The sequence below is a fragment of the Saccopteryx bilineata genome, chromosome 3 (genome assembly GCF_036850765.1).
Source record: "Saccopteryx bilineata isolate mSacBil1 chromosome 3, mSacBil1_pri_phased_curated, whole genome shotgun sequence".
NCBI classification, from domain to species: domain Eukaryota; kingdom Metazoa; phylum Chordata; class Mammalia; order Chiroptera; family Emballonuridae; genus Saccopteryx; species Saccopteryx bilineata.
Window position 1 is genome coordinate 238388064 of NC_089492.1, and position 20684 is coordinate 238408747.

General features: G+C 37.3%; 1 protein-coding gene and 1 pseudogene across 3 annotated transcripts in view; both read right to left on the reverse strand.

Annotated features, from left to right (window-relative positions):
• Window positions 1-4698: 4698 nt before the first annotated feature.
• On the reverse strand, window positions 4699-5838 carry LOC136330012 (glycerophosphodiester phosphodiesterase 1 pseudogene; annotated as a pseudogene).
• The window catches only part of EFCAB7 (EF-hand calcium binding domain 7), a 46669-nt gene continuing 31669 nt past the window's right edge, over window positions 5685-20684 (reverse strand). For 2 of the 3 annotated variants that reach the window (XM_066268989.1, XM_066268987.1), the window contains 6 exons: window positions 20067-20224; window positions 19243-19376; window positions 16955-17103; window positions 13798-14007; window positions 7300-7407; window positions 5685-6150 (listed from right to left, as the gene is read on the reverse strand). In XM_066268989.1, coding sequence (XP_066125086.1) covers window positions 6076-6150; window positions 7300-7407; window positions 13798-14007; window positions 16955-17103; window positions 19243-19376; window positions 20067-20224 — 834 coding nt within the window. In that variant the 3' untranslated portion in view covers window positions 5685-6075. The remainder of the gene's footprint in view (window positions 6151-7299; window positions 7408-13797; window positions 14008-16954; window positions 17104-19242; window positions 19377-20066; window positions 20225-20684) is intronic. The other variant, XM_066268988.1, reaches the window with a different exon arrangement.

A 20684-nucleotide genomic window follows, 5' to 3' on the forward strand; every position in this document is an offset into this window, starting at 1 on the left:
ATTAAACTAGGTTGAGTAGCTAAGGTAAGCCTTATATTCTTATGTAAAGCTAACAGGGCTATTTCTATATGCTCTTATACTTGCAACTTTATGAAAAAGTTGTCAAAGGTTTAGATAGAACAGAAATAAAACCAATGAAACACTGAAGTAGTAATAGTAACAATGTATTGTGTGCTCACCAAAAAGGCAGTTTGCTAACTGGGAGCATTCAAAGCAAAACACAGATTGAGGCTCAGGGTATATTGTATAAAGCAGCTTAGATAGTGAGAAAGCAGAGTGTTTATTCTTCACATTGATTGGTTATAATATTAGAATTTTCAGTAGCTACTTCCTATCAACCTTAGGAATCAGTTAAAATTTTCTTATGATTTCCAGAGGCATAAGCAGGAAATGACCCTAGTCAGCTAGTCTTGCACAATAAGCTAAATAAAGTTAATTTGTATGACTAACCTGGTTTTGTCTGCTCAGGGAATTTTCAAGGCTGGTCTTGGTTTGTTTTTTTACTTTAACAAAGTGAAAGACTTTTAAGAGAAGACTTAGTATCCAGTTTACAAGTTAGAAATAATTTTTATGTATTCTCTAATAAGAAAGGGTGTACATGCCTGGGTATGGATGTATTCACAGTATACAATATATTTCAACAAAGCAATCTTAGAAGTCATAAAAGACTGAACCCAGTGCTGAGAAATATTATCAGTCTTTCTCTCTCTCTCATGAATAATAAAGTATATATCATAGTATGTTCACCCTCTGGTGGCCAAAATCAGAAATACATTTCCATTGGATTATATTCAAAATATGATTAATGTGATGTATTAAGTTTCTGCTTCATATTTAACTTATACCAAAAATAGATCCTAAAAAAGGCCACTTGCTTAAAAACAAAGCAAATATAGGTGTACTACAATATCTAAACAAAAATCAACAAAATTATTAACTATAGTAATTTAAGAATTGCTTATGACAGCATTTGATATTTAACACTAATGTGGTTTTAAAATATTAAAACTGTAGAATTTTAAAGTAGAAAGGAATTACTGATTATTTAGTTTATTCCTCTCCCATTGAAAACTGCATGTTAGATAAGCAGTGAAAAAATAAATTTAATTTTTTTTAGTTATCTAACCTGTTAGTGACATATTAATTTACAAACAGTCATAAGAATTAGGACAAATGCATACCACATATAGGTTTTATTTTAATTTTCTGCCCATTTTATTCAACTGTCCAAAAAATATTTATGCATATGAATATGGTTTCTATGGCATATTCTAGAACTAGAATTGTCCCTTCTTTCACTTCCAGGATAGTATGATGAGTGACAAGAAAGAGTGAGCACAAAGAATTAGGGCCATCAGAGTAGTCTCGGGGGAGGCAGTAATCAGGAAAGGATTCTTGGGAAAGGTGACATATTTTCTGATACCTGAAGCAATAAGAGGGAAGTGGGAGGGAAAATTATTCTATAGACAGGAACGAAACATGATATCCGCAGGGCCTGAGGTGAGAGAGAATGTGGAAATTGGGAGAAGCTAAAGTCTGGTTGAAAAGAAGTCTGAAAAGGAACAATCAAAGGTGGAAAGAAAATCTGAAGAATATAGTGTCTCAGAAAGATCAACAATGTCTAACAGTGGAGAGAAGGCTTTAAACTATCCACTGGATTTAACGACAAGGAAGTTATTGGAGTCTACGGGGAATAACCACTAGTTGAATTAGCTGGGAAGAATGGGAGTCAAGAAAGTAGGCAGAGCAAATGTGGACAACAGAAATGATGACAAAGGGAGATGGGGATTGAGAGGTTCCTTAAAGATAAAAAGTGTCTAACATGTGTAAACAACAACGGGAAAAAGCCAACACAGGGAGTGTTTGTAGATAAAACTCGCTCATAGGGAACTTTAATGCAAACACTAAGAAGACAGGGATAGAACACAGGAAAGATTTAGAACAGTCAGATTTTTTGTTTTTTTTGGTAAGCTGGATCCAAGTGATTTTTAAACTAAACCACACGCAAAGCTACCTTTGAAAATAATATGGTTAATTTGTGCAAAACTATCCTGAGAAAGGGAAGCACCTCTTGAATTTAAAGAAAATATTATACGTTAATTAATATATTTGGTTAAAGAACTATTATTAACCTATAAGTCAGATATTTCAGGACTTGAATTACATTTTTCTAGTTATTCTAGAACCACAGTAGTGAAAGTCCAAAAATGTAACCAAGTTTATATTCATTACATAGCTCATTCCCTTGGATGTTTTATCATTTGGAAAATGTTTAACCTGAAACAAAATGTTATTCTTTTCTACTAATTGAAAACGTATGCTAGCCACCCTTCCACTCTAATAAGTGAATAATCGAACGGAAAAAAGACTTGGTATGTCTTAAGTGGTGACAATGGTGGAAGATAAGACTTAACTGCTCGCTATTCTCTTTCTTGAGTCTCAATGTTCCAATACTTTGTCACCCATCATCCTATATTATAAAAAGCATTTTTACAGTTTGGGGCAAAGATAACTTTTTTATATGCTTTAGGTAACACAGCAAGGTAATTTATTTCCTGTAACTCAGTACATTGTGAAGTAGAATATTTAGTCATATTTATTGGATTTATAAAGCATTTGGCAATGAATAAAATGCTTTTACATTGCATTACTTTTTAAGACTAAAAGAATCATCTAAAGAATGTAAAGCCCTGGCCGGTGGGCTCAGTGGTAGAGCATCAGCCCTGCCTATGGCTGTCCCGAGTTTAATTACCGGTCAGGGCACACAAGAGAAGTGACCATCAGCTTCTCTCCCTCTTCCCCTCCTGCAGACAGTGGCTCCATTAGTTTCACCCTCTACCAGGGCACTGAGAATAGCTAAACTGGTCCCAGCATCAGCCTCAGGTGCTAAAAATAGCTCAGTTGATTAGAGCATTGGCCAAGATGGGGTTTGCCGGGTGGATCCCTGGTTGAGGCACATGTGGGAGTCTGTTTCTCTATTTCCCCTCCAAATGAAAAAGGAAAGAAGGAAGAAAGGGAGGGAGGGAGGGAGGGAGGGAGGGAGGGAGGAAGGAAGGAAGGAAGGAAGGAAGGAAGGAAGGAAGGAAGGAAGGAAGGAAGGAAGGAAGGAAGGCTGACCAGGCAGTGGCACAGTGGATAGAGTTTGGACTGGGACACAGAGGACCCAGGTTCAAAACCCTAAGGTTTGAGCACAGGCTCATCTGGCTTGAGTGCAGGCTCACCAGCTTGAGCGCCATGTCACTAGCTTGAGCATGTGATCATAGACATGACCCCATTGTCGCTGGCTTGAGCCCAAAGGTTGCTTGCTTAAGCAAGGGGTCTCTCGCTCTGCTGTAGCCCCCGGTCAAGGGACATATGAGAAAGGCACCAATGAACAACTAAGGAGCTGCAATAAAGAATTGATGCTTCTCATCTCTCTCTCTACCTGTCTCTCTGTCCCTATCTGTCCCTCTCTCTGTCTCTCTCTCAAAAAAAAAAGAAAAAAAAGAATTCAAACTGCTAGATAATGACTACCCATTTAACGGATGTCTAAATCAAGGGTCAAAATCCAAATGACACTTACACTATGTGCTAGCATGTACTAGGTACAAAAATAACATAGTACCATCTGGTATTCATATTTCAAAAGCTGACATTTATTAGCCAATTATTCTGTTACTGATATGGTTACACAGTCCTTAATTGCTTAATATAATTTTTTAATGAACTGTACTACCTCATTAAATGATATTTAGATTTAATTCCTATTGAAAAATACATTAAAAGTAATCCTCCTGGCCTGTGGTGGTGCAGTGGATAAACCTTCGGCCTGGAATGCCAAGGTTGCTGGTTCGAAACCCTGGGCTTTCCTGGTCAAGGCACATACAACAAGCAAGCAATAAACAACTAACATGAAGCAACTATGAGTTGATACTTCCCATTCCATGCTCCCCTTTCTCTCCTGTCTCTGTAAAATCAATAAATAAAGTATTTAAAAAAGAAAAGTAATCCATGAGTAAATACATTTAAAATTTGTACTGTCGGAACAAAATATTCCTACCATTGGGATTAGATTTTGGCTGCAATATAAAATAAATTTCTCCAAATTTTGCTTTAGTTATATTTTCTGATTGGAAAACTAAATATACAATTAAATGGCTCTTTCTACATTTACATTTTCTTTTTTTTCCTTTTATTGCTTTTAGTAGTGTGGTCACAAGTTTGACCTCTACTGTCCATTATAATATAGAATACAATATTTGAAATAAGTAAATTATGGTAAGTGTGGCAAGTTTTAGAATGTCACCTATGAGCAATCATGCATTTCCCATGCATTTGCAAGTGCACCCATATGCACAGTCTGTGCTTATCCTCACTGGGTTAAGGTGTATGTCTCAGCCAGGCGGGGTAGAAGCTGTTGTGCCTTTTTTGCAGACCTAGACTTTCAACAGCAAGTGTTGAACTCAGGCATTCCATGGAGCATGGTGGCAACACGGAGTTTTGCTTTGGTTCAGGTAAAAATGCAATTACAGACTACTGCTTGTGTAAGACACCTGATCCCCCACGGCTTGAGTTTGCACAAAGGATATTATAATATCCTGTATGAGGCCGGCAGGCAGTTTCTGCAGAGGTAGGTCCTTGGGTGGAGTGGGGTGAGTGAGTCTAGAACTGAGATGTGCCCTTCCGACATGCTGTTAGTGACACAGCTGAAACCACGACAGGGTTCACAGTAACTTCTTGTCATCGAAGGAATGAACAATCCAAGCAGCAACATGACTGCCTTTAGCTGACCACAGCTTCAAGTAGTCTGGGGATATAAAACCCTTTTGCATGGAAAAAACTGAAATTCCACACAGGTGCCACAAGATATTCGGCATGTTCCAATCAAGCAGATGTCCATTACCATAATCATGGATAGTTTCCAGTCTTCCATCTCCTGTATGGCTAAGACTCCAGGTCTGTGCGTTAAAGTCATTCTCACTGTGTGATCTGTTTGTCTCATCTTATAGATAATGTCTGGCCAGAAAGAGCAGATGAAACTGTTACTGCATAGCTGAGGAAACTCCACATACATTTTCTTTAGAATATCAATAGCCATATTTGCATGACCTTTGACATCAAAGAAGACTGTGAGGTTTTGGTTCAGACACTCTGTGCTGGCTTCCCTGAGAAGAGAGTGTCTCATTAGGGAAATCATTTCTGAATCTGTGATCTGCTGTAGCATTAAGCTTTCTAATTTGTTCAGATGTCAAATCATAGACTGACCACTGCCATCAGTCACCCCATCTACTGTGCCATCATGTATTAAGACAGGAATCCCATCAGAAGTAAACTCAACATCTAAACCCACGCCAGTTGCTCCATTCTTAGCCTCCTGCCAAACGGTTGCCAGCACGTTCTCAGGCACATTGTAGCTTCCACTGCAGGGCAATGGCAGAATATGGTTCTGGGGCTACGGCACCTGCAGGGCCCTGCAGGAGGGCACTGGCTCAAAGCTCAAGAGACGCACAGGAAGCAAAGGCTACCAGTGAGGAGGCAGGCATTGCAGAGGCTGGGTGTCACCAGCAGCAACAGCAGCAGCAGGAAAAAGGGGCCCAAAAGGTCCCCTGGTCCTTCCACAGCCACAGGCCTGTGACTGCACAGGCACAGACAAGGAGTCCCAAACCCACAGGTTACCTGGACGGGATGTCAAAAGAGCCAAAGAGATCACACAAAGCACTGCAGCTGACCAATTTACATTTTATTTTAACTTTTTTTTGTTGTTGATGAATAAATCAAAAGTGCATAGGACTTTGTAGAATTTGTTGAGCATTATTTTTTAAAAGCTTAACTATAATTTTATTTTGATTTACTATTCATAAGTAAAATGTGCCCAATTTCCCATTAAATAAGGCCATACATTAAAAAATTATTTATATTTTAATAATAAAGTATACAATATAGCAGGAAATGTTAGTGTATACAAATTAAATAAATTATTTACATATATCAGTTAAATTGATTAGTATTTAGTTGATCAACAAATAACAGACTAAACCTGAAATAATTCTTCTTCGTTTGATAGTCTCAAGTAGAATTATTTTCTAAAAATAGTATTTAAGATATAAGAGAATACACACAATAATATATCCATTCTTGACGTTCATTCAGAGGCATTACATGTTGACAAACCTGCATATAAAAATAGAAAGCTTTTATTTTCCTTTTCCATATTATTATTTTGGTCTAATTTTTGAATAAGACATTTCTAGACCCTATGTAAAAAGTATTCCTGTACATATAAATTTTACCTGCAATCTGTTAGATGTGATATCTAACAGGATAATCCATCCTAAATTCTACTCTAATATAAAAGTTGATAGTCGTGACCTGGCCTGTGGTGACACAGTGGTTAGGGATTGACCTGGAACACTGAGGTTGCTGGTCTGAAACCCTGGGCTTGCCTGGTCAAGGCACATATGGGAGTTGATGTTTCCTGCTCCTCCCCCTTCTCTCTCTCTCCTCTCTAAAATAAATAAATAAATAACTATAAAAAATAAAATAAAAAATGAAAGTTGATAGTTGTGATGATAGTGGATAAAGGGGGGTGGTAGAAAGGAGAGTAAATATCCTTTCCTCATTACCTACACCATTTTCTAAAATCTTCACTGGGATAATGGGAAAGATCATCTTTCTTTATCCTGTTCTAGACTGTTTTAGGATTTCATGGATAGCATGGAGAAAGAAAAAGTAAGACTAGAAAGCTCTTTCCTTTTTCTCTTCACCAGACTAGTTTCAGCATCTACTGATCGGTCCCGCCTTTGAACCCTGGCTAAATCAGAAGCGCAGAGTTCTGCTAACCCCAGAACCACAGCTATACTGACTCTTGAGTTAGCTGGTTATCTAAGGCTCAGAGACATTTTCTCTTCTGGGTTACCTTAGAAAATCTAAATAATGTACATACAAGTATTTTGAATTATCAAAATTCTTATTACTATTAATACTTTGTATTTCCATATGATATTCAAAAGTGCTTTCATGTACATCATTTTATCTTTACATTAACTTTGTGAAATACCTGGAACTGGTGATATATTAATGTTATACTAGATTGGAACAGAGAGGTTAAGTGAATGTGTCGAAACAGCTGAACCAAATAGTGAGAACTAGATTAGAACCAAGTCTCCTATCTTCTAGTAAAGGATGAGACTATGACAAATATCAGACTTAATATAATTTTCTATTTCATTTCATATATACATTTATTCATAGCATTAGTAGCAAAGACTTTTTTTTCAAATTGACTAAACAAAAGGCTTTAACTAGAAAACAATACATTACCATTGTAGATTTGGGTGCCACTTCTACTGCAAATATGTTGAGTCCTCTGTTGTTTATGCAGTTTTTACTTAGCTCATTGTTGATGTGAATAATCACTTTATTATCTGACTATAAAACAAGATTTCATAAGTTGTTAGTTCTGTCTTTCATAAATATAGACAAATAAAATGGTAATTATAAAGCATTTTGTAAATATTCACAGGGTGTCACAGAAACACAGAAGACATTATAGAAATACAGGAACATTAGCTGAGCCTGGGGTAGCAAGAAAGCCCTTATGGAAGAAGTGGTACTTAAGTTAATGGATAATAGCCTCCAGGATGGATAGGAATAAGAGAAAGTAGAGCATCGGACTGGGATGCGGAAGACCCAGGTTTGAGACCCCGAGGTCGCCAGCTTGAGCACGGGCTCATCTGGTTTGAGCAAAGCTCACCAGCTTGGACCCAAGGTTGCTGGCTCGAGCAAGGGGTTACTCGGTCTGCTGAAGGCCCGCAGTCAAGGCACATATGAGAAAACAATCAATGAACAACTAAGGTGTCACAATGTGCAATGAAAAACTAATGATTGATGCTTCTCATCTCTCCATTCCTGTCTGTCTGTCCCTGTCTATCCCTCTCTCTGACTCTCTCTGTAAAAAAAAAAGAAAAAAAAAAAGTAGAACGAGCTAAAAAAGGAGAGAAATACAAGAGTCAAAGTATTCCTTTGCAAAAGAACATGCAATCACTCTCTAATGACTACAAGGGGTTAGTGTAACATTAGACAACCTAAATTCATTTCTTAGCTCTTCTATTAATTAGCTGTGTGGGCTTCTGCAAATTAACACCCCTGTGCTTCAATGTCCTTGTATGTAAAATGGGGGTAATATTTACCTCATTAGATTGTTGTGAGAAGTCAATGTGTTAATATTTGTAAAGTGGCTGGCACAGTGTAAGTTCTTAAAATATTACTACCTCATTTTGAAGAAACAAATTTAATTTTCCTTAAGGGAAAAGAAGGAGGTGGAAGGTTAAGAAATGATAAGTTATGGCAGAGCAGAGGGACTGGGGTAAGGCAGTGATTCCCTTCCACCTGTGCAATCCTACTAGAATGCAGAGGGCAGAAACGGAAACATCCTGGATTTTAGGAATCACCTTCCTAATCTTTTCCTTTTTTTTTATAACACTATGGTTTTTTTTGTGTGTGTGTGTGGGGGGGTTGTGTGTGTGTGTGTGGCAGAGACAGAGAGAGTCAGAGAGAGGGACAGATAGGGACAGACAGACAGGAAGGGAGAGAGATGAGAAACATCAATTCTTCGTTGTGGTTCCTTAGTTGTTTATTGACTGATTTCTCATATCATATGTGCCTTGACGAGGGGGCTACAGCAAACCGAGTGATCCCTTGCTCGACCCAGTGACCTTGGGCTCAAGCTGATGAGCCCACGCTCAAGCTGGTGACCTTGGGGTCTCGAACCTGGGTCCTCTGCGTCCCAGTCCAACGCTTTAGCCACTGCGCCACCGCCTGGTCAGGCTTTTGTGTTTTTTTTCATTATTCACTTTTAGAGAGAGAGGAGAAAGAGAGAGAAAAGAGATAGAGAGACAGGGGGAGGAACAGGAAGCATCAACTCCCATATATTCCTTGACCAGGCAAGCTGGGGGTTTCGAACCGGCGACCTCAGCATTCCAGGTCGACAGCTTTCTAATCTTTATGATCCATTTGAAGATTTTAATTTATTAGCAGGGGACCCCAGCTTATTTCATCAAGTCCAAATTCCTTTATCTCTTTTTCAAGATAACATATACAGGGTGGGACAAAGGCAGTTTTTCAGTTGTTTGTATGGAAATCAATACAATAATTAATAAATAATAATACAAGAATAACTCTGTGTTTCTCATGCTCACAACTGTAAACCTATTTTTGCTCCACCTTCTACAATCTGGACCTATTCTATCTATGTTATTTATCTTTCTAATACTTTTCCAAGTAAAATTTTCTGTTTCTGCAAAGCAGAATATCTCACTCTTTCCTCTATACTTCATATTAACCCTGTCTCATGTTTCTCTTAAGACTATTTCCCATGCTTCTAAAGACTGCCTCTCTGAATATCTAAATCCTAGTTATCCTTCAAATCCCATACCACCCACTCACTTCCCACATCACAGTCCCCTTCCCTCATCCCAAATCCTTCCCAACTTCAATAATCCAAACAAACATCAATTACAAGAGATACAAATAGAATAAAGCCATCACACATACAAAAGTACTGTATTATTTAACATTTAATTATTCTCAGATCTCATTTGAGAGGATTAATTTTGTCTTTGCAACTAGCCCATGAACTCCTTAAAAGCAGAAACCATGTTATACTTTCTGGTGGTCCTTATTGTGACTGAGAGAGTTAGTCACATAATGTATATTCACACTGACTCAATACTCAGCCAAATCCTAAGCACCTTAAGAAATTTATGGTAGGTATAAAAATAATGAAAATGTAACCCAGGAACTAAAAGAAACAAGTCAACAGTTAGAAAAAAAACCAAACAGCTATAATTGAGTAAGGTTTTATAAAAATTTATAATTTCTAGAAAAGTGGGTATCTCTGACTATAAGAATTTATGGATGTATTCTCTTGGCGTGCAATATCAATTATAGCAGGGAAGATGCCAAAGCTAGAAATAACTGGCTTGATAAAAATGGGTCCCGGACAGTGTAATATACTTAATTAGATAAAATGACAGTCTACAGAATTTCTGATACTGAAAAGTTTGTGTAAAAAGTTGAGCTAAATTTTTTTCTTGCCTGTATTTCTTCAAAACATGATGTCTATTATTGAAAATAGTTGTGTTTGTGTGAAGACTTTCAGTAACAGACTAAAATATTTTGTACTCATTTGATGAATCTATCTTTATAGCTCTCCAGACATTTAATTTCCTAATTTTAAAAGAAAACAATTATCTCAGGCTTTTAAAAAATATATAAGGTTCTACCCAACACATGCACACAGACATCTCATACTGAAAAAGGAACTGATAGCTGCTCTGAGTGAAATTTACCAAATCTAAATAAAATTAGTGAAAAGAAAAAAATAATATATATATATATATATATAAATATAAGGAGGTCTCAGTCATGATGGTCAGTCACGTAGGTAAAAGTGGTACTCGAATCTTCCCACAATCACATCAAAATACAACTAAACTACATAACCAGTCAGAACTGTTTGAAATATAGTTGAAAAGAAGTCCCACAACTAAGAATACAAAGAAGAAGCCACTACACACCCAATTTTAAAGACCTCACATGCCAAAAAGAATTTAAAATGTCTCATTCAGAATTTTTAATTTTTATTATGTATTGAAATGCCGATATTTGGATTAAATAAAAGATGTTATTAGGTTAAAAATAAAAGAAAGAAACCACATTGATACTGGTAGGAGGGGCGGAGAGGTAGAACAAACTGGTTCCACACCCACTGGTGGCAGAAAAAAACTGGAAGGGATATCTCAGCTGTGGAAGTCCCCCCTGTGGAGCAGTGGATCTGAACCTCACACCAGGCCCTCCAGCCAAGGGTTCCAGTGCCAGGAAGAGAAGCTCCCATAACTTTTGGCTGTAAAAACCAGTAGCGATTGTGGCTGAGTGAGACACGGGGCTACTGGAGTCCCAGGCAGTTCCTCTTGAAGGGCCTGCACATGGTACTTAACTTGGACTCACTCCTGAGCTCCAGCACTAGGGCAGCACCTAGAAAAGTACCAAGGATGTTCAAGGAGGAACTAAATTGTCTGGCATTAGGATGAGGGCGGGAGGGGCAGTTTTCTCCCAAACAGACGTGCTGACAGAGGCCACTCTTCCTTTTCTGAGCCTCTTCTCCAAAAACCCTGCAGGTGGGCACCATATCTGAGTCTCTGTCAACCTGGCTAACACTTTGCCCCACTTTGGGGATTCCCTGAGACCCCCACTCCCCACTTGTGGGCCTACCCAAGCTGCTCCCAGGGGCTTTTCCATATGAATGGTTTGTCTTAGCTCAAGTTTCAGACTCTCCTAAAATCTCTCAAACAAGTAGAATCTGGCCTTGGAGTGCCCTAAATCTCTTGCTAAGTGGCCCCAGGACTGACACCAGTGGCAGCCAGCCTTGGTTTGCAGCTTGACCTCTCTGAGGCACCTCCAAGCCCAGCACAAGTAGCAGCCATCTGCAGACCTCTCTGTAGCTCATATCAACTGGTTGCAGGCAGGACAACTGTGGCAGCCAACTTTGGCCAGCACTTCCCAGGAAGCCCCAGAGCCACCTCCACATGAGATACATTCAGGGATGAACTCAGTGGGCACTAGAGCCTTGCTAAAGCCCTGCTCTGTGGATTGGGCTCCTGCACAGCAAATCCTCTACACTGGTTCCAACTAGTCCTTGCAGACCATAGGCTGAGGGTAAATCCCTCCCATTGTTGTGCCTACAGCAATCAAGGCTCAACTACAATAGAAGGGTGTACACAGCCCACACAGGAGGTATACCTGAAGTGCCCAGCTCCGGTGAGGCTGTGCCAATGAACCCTACAGAACACCTACTACATAAGCCCACTCTACCAAGCCCAGGAGACGTAGCGGCTCTACCGAACACATAGAAGCCAACAAAGGAGGCTGCCAAAATGAGGAGACAAAGAAACATGTCCCAAGTAAAGGAACAGAACAAACCAGATGTAGAGTTCAAAACACTGGTTATAAGGATGCTCAATGAACTTAGGGAAAGAGTAGATGAATTCAGTGAGACTAGGAAAGAGTAGATGAATTTAGTGAGACTATCAACTCAACAAAGAGATAATAAACATAAAAATGGTACTAGAAACATAAAAAAGAACCAGTCAAAAATGAAGAATACATTAATTGAAATGAATAATACATTACAGGGAATCCAGAGGATGAAGAAGAGGATCAAATCAGAAATTTGGAAGATAAGGAAGCAGAAAACACCCAATCAGAACCACAAAAATAAAAAAGACTCCTCCTCCACAAAATAAGGATAGTATAAGCAGCCTGTGGGACAACTTCAAACATACCAACATTTGCATCTTGGGGGTGCCAGGAGGAGAACAGAGAGAGCAAGGAATTGAAAACCTATGTGAAAAAATAATGACAGAAAACTTCCCTATCCTGGTGTAGGAAATAGACATATAAGTCTGGGAAGCACAGAAAGTCCCAAATAAGATGAACCCAAAGAGGCCCATTCCAAGGAAATCCTAATTAAAATGCAGAGGGTTAAAGACAAAGAAAGAATCTGAAAAGTAGCAAGGGAAGAACATTCAGTAAGAACTCCTGCAAGACTGTCAGCTGATCTCTCAACAGAAACTATGCAGGCCAAGAAGGATTGGTAGTAAATATTCAAAATGTTAAAAAAGCAAGGACCTATAACCAAGATCACTCTACCCAGCAAAGCTTGCATTTAAAATGGAAGGATAGATAAGAGTTTCCGAGACAAGAAAAAATTAAAGGAGTGCATCACCACCAAACCATTTCATATTACATGAAATGTTAAAGGTTCTTTAAGATGAGAAGGGGGTTGGGAGAATGGGTGAAAAAGGTGAAGAAATTAAGAAGTACAAATAGATAGAGAATAGTCACAGGAATGTAAAATACAGCATAGGCAATATAGTCAATATATTGTAATAACTATGTATAGTATCAAATGAGTACTAGATTTATCAGGATGATAACTTAGTAAGTTACATGGTGAGTGGTCACTGGGTTGTACACCTGAAATTAAAGTAGTATTGTATATCAACTGCAATTGAAAATTAAAAAATTATTTCAAGTAAAAAAATATATATTAATAACAAAATTTTGAGCATATATTTAAAATGTATATTTTTAATTTATATATACATATTATTCTAATGTATTATTGATATTAGAAAACATACATAAAATGACAGTTGAAAAGGTTTACATCAAGATGAATTTTTAAAAAAACTGCTTCTGCTCTGTCCTTGCATCCATAGTAGATGTAATTCTTCCAAACCAAATGTACTGTTTATATATAAGATAGATCAGTCAACTTCAAGAAGCTTGCTGAATATAGTTACAACAACTTTTTTGTAGTTGTTGTTAATGGTGCTGACTGAATTTACAAAATAACTCACTCTGGGTTTTGCATGGAAACAAGGTCACTGTCTCCATTATTTTGCTAAAATAACATTTTTGCTGTGATAGATGGGCAAGCCATCATGCTTAATTCTCCTTTTAAAATTCAGATTCTCTATTTTCTGTCCATCAGTTTTCTTTATTTTGTAGTTTGTAAAATGCCTTAATAAAAGAGGTTTTCTATTTAAATATATAAATATCTAATATGTAATTTAAGTATATGTATATATAAATTAACATGGCAAATTTACATTAGAAATCTAAAGAGAAAAAATAGCTGCCTATTATACACAGTATTAACGTAACGGGCTATTTACTGTGCAAGAATAGAGTAAGAAAGAAGATGGACAATATTAGTAAACATTGCAGTTATGAGGACAACTTCATAGCTGATACCTTGTTTTCAATGACTGAAGTTATCCAGGTGTCATGCTTATGAGTATGGACAATAATATTTTCATAACCATCCATTACTTTGGCATCACCTTTGGTAAGGGCAGATTTACAAATGGCCTTCTCAAGTTGCCCACTGCATGGCTCCATATGAACAGCTTTAATTCTTGGTTTGCATTTGTCTGCATAGATATCAATGACAAATGGGCATGCCTGATATGAAAAAAAGCAAACCTTGTTTTAGCCTTCTGACAGAATTTAAAATAAATTTATTAGTAATATGTTTATCATATGATTTAAGAAGATGCACTGCACTTTCCAGCTTGTCCTTATGATACTCTTTTAGAATAAAATTTTAGTATTATAAATTGAGTAATAAAAAAAGCGTGAAATTCTTAATTTTGGCTAGTATATTAACTGATAATATTTACAGGAAATAAAAAAAACTACAATCTGTAGCAAATCAGTAACACCTCCTTTAAACCACTGCATCACTTTTCCATTTGTTTTAAACCTAACTCATGTCATATTACTTATTTACGGTAACTTTTTTCTAACTTTAAGGGTACAGAAAGAACTAATTCATCAAAGAGCTCTAAAAAATATATTTTTACAAATGAAACTTTATGTGTGGATATAGAGTACCAAAAAGAACTAAATGTATAAAAATAAATTCATAGTCCTGACCTGTGCTGGCGCAGTGGAAAAAGCGTTGACTTGGAGTGCTGAGGTCCCCGGTTGGAAACCCCGAGCTTACCAGTCAAGTTATATATGAGAAGCAACTAATATGAGTTGATGCTTCCTGCTCCTCCCTGCCCTCAAATTAATAAAATCTTTAAAAAAAAAGTTCCCACCAATTTAGGGGAAAAAAGCGATCATTCTGTTGTCACAGTAATGAGTAGTCGCCAACACTGGTTTACACCTGTTTAACTGATCTTCCACAACTCATCTCAATGAACACAGTTTTATAAGCCAACCAGTGTCAGTTCCTCACTTTTGACCAGTCAGGGACACATTCTTGTCAGTAAATACACTGCTGAGTGCCAAACAATCAACAGTCTCGCTGAGTAATCCTGCTTCCCCCAAATCCTATGCTATATAAATAAAATGAGACCTCTGCTCTGCAGGAGAGAATATAACTGACCAAACAGCATAGCTCTCCTTAGAGTAAACAATCCATTTTGTCTTTTTATTTCAGTTACTGAGTGGTGTTCTCATCTTCCTTTGACATTTTCACTGTATATGTTTTTTTGCCTTTTAAATTTTCAATGATGTGAATATATTACATATTCAATAAATAAATAAGCTTTAAAAGTCTTTCAGAAATCCATCTTGTCTAAGGTTTCAAAGATCAACGTTGCCAGCAAAAGCTATAAATGTTTTAAATTACTCTTAACTAGTTTCTCTATTAAGTGAAAGCATGCATATTAGATGTATAGATTAGATGCTGATTTTGTACCATGGTTAAAATGTGGTGTTCACTGAATATTAAGTTAAAGTAGGATATAAAAAGTGACTAAGTATTAACCTCTTAGTACTAATAATAGCCAAAAATTATAGAAAACTTTTCAGAAAACAGGTTTATGAGAGATTTTGAATGATATCAAAACTAGGACTTAAAACAAAGTCTCAATACATCCAAAACTTAAAATTTGTTGATGCTAGTGTTACCGTTATAAACTGGTTTATTTCTAGAAAGAACAGATACTATTGTTAATTTTAAGAATATAAAACAAATGTACTGTTATCTAATGTGTGGCCTAAAAATCTTATATTCTTTATTTTAAATTTGACACAAAAAATAGAATTTAAGAAAGCCTGATTTTTATTATTCCTCTGAATTATTTTAAGTTTTATTGAACTTATATATCTATGTTAATAAATAACAATAATGACAGCTAATACATATACCATGCTTTAATTTAAATGAGTTAAGCACTGTCCCAAGTGTTTTACAAATACAGGCGGTCCTCAGGTTACAACAGTCACAATATAACAATGTTTCGAGATTACAATGCTCACTCCAATAAAAACTTAAAAAAATTGAGACATGAGTGTTTCAGCTAAGCTGTTAGCATCTTGCTTATGGACTACTTGGGTGAACTATATGTTTGGTTGTGTGAGGTAGAAGAATACACAGTAACACGTATATGAGTGAGGGAGTTGGCATCACTTATTTTTGGTCATTTTCTGTTACTACAGTACAGTATTTTTTTTTTTTTTACAGAGACAGAGAGAGAGTCAGAGAGAGGGATAGACAAGGACAGACAGAAACAGAGAGATGAGAAGCATTAATCATTAGTTTTTCATTGCTCATTGCAACATCTTAGTTGTTCATTGATTGCTTTCTCATATGTGCCTTGACTGCGGGCCTTCAGCAGACTGAGTAACCCCTTGCTCGAGCCAGCGACCTTGGGTCCAAGCTGATGAGCTCTGCTCAAACCAGATGAGCCCGCACTCAAGCTGGTGACCTCGGGGTCTCAAACCTGGGTCCTTGGCATCCCAGTCCGACACTCTATCCACTGCGCCACCGCCTGGTCAGGCTACAGTACAGTATATTTATGTCCTTTTCCTTCTTCTGTGACTTAGTTGTGTTTTTATGTTCTAGGGTATGATTTTACAACTCTGTTAGGATAGGTAAGTAACTTAGGGTAGGGTGTGTTTCCACTATACTAAATTTCAGGTTACGGTCTGTCATAGGAACGGAGCTGTGTCGTAACCCGAGCACCCCCTGTATTAACCCAAGAAATAGTCTGTGTAAAAAAATCAGAATTCCAGTTTTTCATTCAGACACTTTCCCCTGACTTTAAGAGAGCCTTTATTCTGTTAGAACATAGAGTTTCCCTTTAGAAATGAGACTTCAGCAACTCAAATAGCTATTACCAATTAAGAACTATAATTTTTTAGATTATATTTTTCCTGCATATATGTTTCAACTCCTTTGTTCATGAATTATTTAGATGTTTGTAGTAACTAAATTTCAGCCCCAAATAGAAATTTGCATAAACTAACAAAAACATGCTGTTGCATCTAGGATTCATTCATTTGCTGAAATTCAAGAATTTGAATGCCCAATTCAAAAGTCACGTGTCAGGAAAATATTCATGGGGTAAAATATTATGTACATTAAACCCACTCCGAATCTTTCAGATTACTTTACCTCTGTTAATTCCAGACCTTTATTGTAGCCCATTGAGAGCAGAGTGACCCAAAGGTCCCGAGGATCTCCTTCGCGATCATTTGCTTCCATTAGATTCAGATCCATAAAGCCCTGTTTTGTTAGTTCATTCTTCTTTGTGTCAAAATTCTCTGTCAAAACAACCAAAAGGTCTTTCTTTTTTCTTTACTGTTTTTTAAAAGAATGTTTATTTTATTGATTTGAGAGAGAGAGGGAGGGGGTGAGGGGGAACACTGATCCGCCCCTACCTGTGCCCTGACCAGGGATCGAACTGACAACCTCTGCGCCTCTGGACGAGGTTCTAACCAACTGAGCTATCCAGCCAGCGACAAAAGTTCTTAAATGTTTATTTTAAAGGAGGCCTTATGAATCTATGAGCTGTGTAAAAGTAGAATAAGAATGACTCAAAACATGCTTGAGAGATACCATTCTCAATTCCCACAACTCAGTGTAATAATCATCGCAGTGCATGAGTTAGTTTCTAAACAAATTCTGGTTACAAATAATGCAAATATATTCCAAAGTTTGTGGGTTTTTGGTTTCTTTTTCAGAGAGGAGAGAGAGAGAGAGAGAGAGAGAGAGAGAAGGGGGAGGAGCAAGAAGCATCAACTCCCAAATGTGCCTTGACCAGGCAACAAGCCCAGGGTTTCAATCCGGCGACCTCAGTGCTCAGTGTTCCAGGTCAACGCTTTATCCACTGCGCCTATTCCAAACTTTTATATATATATATTTACCATGTAAACGCAGCAGAATTTAGATGACTTCATGTAATACCGCTAAAACTAGTGATGTTTCAAAACAGGGAATGTGGATGGTGCCAGATTTAAGGAAACCACTATATGCCTAATGACTCTAATTTTAACCAAACTGTCCCCTGGTCCTTAAAAAACTGTTAGATAATGGGAAACACTTAGGAGTTAATAACTGTCCCAGACAAATATAAGTATGTCTATTTAAATATTATTTGTAAGTAAAACTAAATTCACCAAGAAGTATCTAGATATGTGTAATTCCTGAATTAGTCTAGAATATGGATAATAAACATCTACTTGTTATGGATTATATTCTGTTAACTGCCCTAAGAACAAATTCTGTTTTCCATATCCCATCTGTTTGTTGTTTTTTTTACAGGGACAGAGAGAGAGTCAGAGAGAGGGAGAGATAGGGACAGACAGGAACAGAGAGAAATGAGAAGCATCAATCATTCGTTTTTTTGTTGGATACCTTAATTATTCATTGATTGCTTTCTCATGTGTGCCTTGACCGTGGGGCTACAGCAGATCGAGTAACCCCTTGCTTGAGCCAAGGACCTTGGGTCCAAGCTGGTGAGCTTTTTGCTCAAACCAAATGAGCCCGCGCTCAAGCTGGCGACCTTGGGGTCTCGAACCTGGGTCCTTCTGCATCCCAGTCCGACACTCTATGCACTGTGACATCGCCTGGTCAGGCCTGTTTTTTTTATTTTCCCCTTTGACCTTTCCATTTTTGTCTTAAATACAAAGCCCTACCTAATTCCCACACTCCTCCTAAGTGACAACTGCTTTTGCCTCATTCTCAGTATTTTCTTTGATATTTTTGGTTTTCCTGCCTTTCTTAATTTAACTCAAATAAAAAAAGTAAAGAATTCTTAAAAGGTATAAACGGCCTCCTAGAAACATCTTAATTTTTAGTAAAATTCTAGACTGTTAGCTCTTTGCTGCCCTCTCCTGGGCACAGTGTGGGGCTCTTAACCACTGCAGTCCTTTTAGTATCAAGAGTTGGGACAAAGAGTTTTCATATTCCAAACTCCAAAGAACACAGGCTAAAAATAAAATTACCATTAAGTACTGCAATTCATAGTTTATTTTGAGTACTATACCAACTTCCAGTTTAAATAAAAAAACGCTTAAGTTTTTATGGTCTCCAAACAATGCTACTACTTTTAAACTGTCCTAATTGCTATAATAATATTCCATGGAGAAGTTGGACATTTTACTTCATAAGAATGAAAGGGGGGCCTGACCTGTGGTGGCGCAGTGGATAAAGCATCGACCTGGAAATGCTGAGGTCGCCGGTTCAAAACCCTGGGCTTGCCTGGTCAAGGCACATATGGGAGTTGATGCTTCCAGCTCCTCCCCCCTGTCTCTCTCTCTCTCTCTCTCTCCTCTCTAAAATGAATAAATAAATAAATAAAAATTAAAAAAAAACTTTGACATTAAAAAAAAAAAAAAAGAATGAAAGGGGGACTACATATATTTTTTAACATATCCATTAATTAGAAGAAAAATGCTTACCTCTGCAGACAGCCCACGCATCTTTGTCACATTTCTCACCACTTGTTCTCAATTCAAAAAAATTATATTCTTCCAGGCTAAGAAGACCATTTCCATCTAAGTCAATTACTTCAAATATATCTGATAAAGCTGACCTAAAATTATAAAAATAGGTAATTATTTGTCTCCAAGGCAATTTGACTGGAGCTTCCTATAAAGACAACTTTTAAAAGGAAGTAATATCAAGGTATTGAACAGTTTTTGTGAACTATAAACCTAATATATCCAACTATATATTTTTACTTAGTCTAGTATTATATGAGCTAAAGAAGCTTCTGAAGCAATCATAGTATGTCAGCACACAGTAGAACCTCAATTAATAGTAGTTCCTTCTTTTCTCCTTTCTCCAATCTACTTTTTTCTTTCTACCTACCAGATCTTGTGTATATCTAGGGCATGGGAGAACCACTTAAGTGCTTGGATTTCATATTTGACAGTTACATAAATCAACAGTGCAACTAGCAGGATCTAGTTCTAAGGCAGTGCCTCAGCAGGAGAAATTGGTAGATGTATGACTAAAGCTGACTGGCTAAAAGTGTGGAACTCAAAAATGAATGGCAATCCCAGACCTGTGAGTGGCAGGTCACTTTTAGGTGCCTAGTGAAAGAGCTGCATTATTGAATTAGAATCATGGGGACGAGGGTGGCAACTGGCCAAAGGAAAGGATGGAAGACTGGCTATTAATATATATATATATATGTATATATATACATATATATATATATATATGTATATATATATTCAATCTAAGTGTTATAGCTCTAACCTTAAGAAACAAGACTTACCTAAATTCCTCAGTAAGAAATAACTCCCCTGTTTCATCTCTATATACAAGCTGGGCTTCTTCTGTTACTGGTTTTCTTTCTTTCCTCAGCCTACATCCAGTTGTGGAAGGAACTAACCAGTAAATTCCAGGACCTAGTTCACCAGTCCATCCAAAAACCTTTTTTGAAAAAAATCAGAAAAAAGCACTGTAAGTCTCAATGACTTTTAATTTTCCTTCTGAAAAAGAAGCATTAACTTTTAAAATTAATATTCACCAATTCTATTATGGTTCTATCAATCTTTACAGACTTCAAAATCTTTTTTCAATGGTAACCTTAGTATAAGACCATTAAATATAATTCTATAATGCAGTTCTATTATGTATATTTTTAAATGCCTAAAGGTATAACAGGTAAGAAATTAGATAGTTTATAATTCTTCCCCAATAATCTTTTTTTAAGTGAGAGTAGGGGAGATCCAGAGACAGACTTCCATGTGCACCCCGACCAGGATCCACCTGGCAACCCCTGTCTGGGGCCAATACTCTGCCCATCTGAGGCCTGCTCACAACCGAGCTGTTTTTAGCTCCTGAGGCGGAGGCCTCACGGAGCCATCTTCAGTGCCCAGGGCCAACTCAC